The 1,869-nt window shown below is 47.6% G+C and overlaps 1 protein-coding gene across 2 annotated transcripts in view; it reads left to right on the forward strand.

The window, feature by feature from the left end:
* Positions 1-298: 298 nt before the first annotated feature.
* LOC123179977 (protein DETOXIFICATION 19) overlaps positions 299-1,869 on the forward strand; it is a 21,099-nt gene continuing 19,528 nt past the window's right edge. The window contains exon 1 of one of the 2 annotated variants that reach the window (XM_044591917.1): positions 299-689. In XM_044591917.1, coding sequence (XP_044447852.1) covers positions 420-689 — 270 coding nt within the window. In that variant the 5' untranslated portion in view covers positions 299-419. The remainder of the gene's footprint in view (positions 690-1,869) is intronic. The other variant, XM_044591915.1, reaches the window with a different exon arrangement.

Genomic DNA, 1,869 nt, shown 5'->3' on the forward strand with positions numbered 1-1,869 from the left:
ACACCCGTTAGATGGCAAAGTGGTCCGAGCACTACAGTCCGGGAAGGTTTGAGGGTCCCCTCGAAGATGCCGTTACTCTCTTCGCGTAGTAGATGAGATCTACTAAACCTCATTTAATAAATGTCCACTGCTTAGCAAACTCCAAAAATAAATTTGAGAGTGGCAAACACCGCATTATTGAACCAATTTTCATCCAGCAAGCCCACCACCGCGCGTTCCACGCGCTAGCTACAGGGACGTCGGGAGAAACGTGCAAGTCATGGCTGCTGCTCCTCTCACACATACGTACGCCCATATATTGCCGCCGCATCACACCCGTCGATGGTCACCACATCCATCCCCATCGCGACCAGCACCACCAACCACGAAACTAAGCTAGCCCCTCCCCTCCCGTTTAATCTGGCCAGCCGGCCGGCGACATGTCTTCCGCTCCGCTGCTCGGCGCGCGCGAGCACTCCAGCGAATGCGGTGAGGTAAAGCGGGGCTCGCCGGCGTGGCTGCGCCGCCTGATCGACACGGAGGAGGCCTGGGCGCAGCTACAGTTCGCGCTGCCGATGGTCCTGACCAACATGTCCTACTACGCCATCCCGCTGGTGTCCGTGATGTTCTCCGGCCACCTCGGCAACGTCCACCTCGCCGGCGCCACGCTCGGCAACTCCTGGGCCACCGTCACCGGCTACGCCTTCGTTGTACGTACTGGTATCGCACCCTCTTAATTTCGATCACGCTTATACTAATTGCACCGCTGTATACATGTATGTGTGTGATGTTTGATTACATATAACTCGCTTTTCATCAATCAAATTGACTATCTAATCTTTTGTTAGGATCCTCTGCTGTAGCGCATCGTGCAGTACAGCCTAAAGATACACATAAGACATAGACTCTAACTGTAACAGAGGGAGTATGTTCTTTGAATCTCCAAAATCTTTCTAGGAGATAAAACTGTTGTAGGGGTTATGTGTTACAACTAATGGAACCAAGCTTTGCCCATACACAGGCAGCACATGGTCGTCAGTGGCCATAATTTCCCAAGATATCATTGTATATTTGTCGGCACCAACTGTAGGCACTAATTCATCTGACTCTGACCACGAATTCGGATATGTTTAAATACTTGTCTATAGTCACGCGCTTGAAATAAAATGAGCCGGATTTTTTAAATCTTTGGCCATCCTCCTTTCCAGTTCCTCCGGCTTCTTTCTCATCCACACGCCCACCATCCATGAATCACAGGCTGGACCTCCCGCTGCCGCCCACCATGCATGGCCGGCCGCGCTCTCGTGTTGGCATCGCCACCCCGACTCGCCCTCGCTTCGCCATCATCTGTATCCATCCATCTAAACCTCCTCGGCACTAGATTTTCTTCGGTGAGTCCAGACTCCCGATCCAAACCAGTCAACCTCCTACTCCCCGGGTACAAATCTCACATCTGGGGGTATGTAGAGAAATAGGATGGGTATGCACATAAAGTTGGGCACGTACCATGGAGCATGCATGGAATGGACCGTTAATTGCTGATCATTCTCTAGTATCTTGTTTCATCTCGGCATTAATTGTCCATATCAAGCAATAATTAGCACTAATTCTTTTCTAATAAAGAGCTAACGGGTTGAGCCATCACTGCTAATACTAATTATTATGAAAACCCGGGGTGATGAATAGTAAAAGTATTACTATTCACCCAGGTAAATCTTACGATCATTTCATAAATAAATTACATTTGGTATATAAAAAATTACATTCATATTGATTCACTATGTAAAATTTGGCGCCAGAAAACAAAAATATAGGTCATAAGACTAGAAGAATTGCATTTTATGTACATTTTACACTATGTTTTTACGTTTTTAATTTTACGTAACATAA

This window comes from Triticum aestivum, chromosome 1D (assembly GCF_018294505.1).
Source record: "Triticum aestivum cultivar Chinese Spring chromosome 1D, IWGSC CS RefSeq v2.1, whole genome shotgun sequence".
Taxonomy (NCBI): domain Eukaryota; kingdom Viridiplantae; phylum Streptophyta; class Magnoliopsida; order Poales; family Poaceae; genus Triticum; species Triticum aestivum.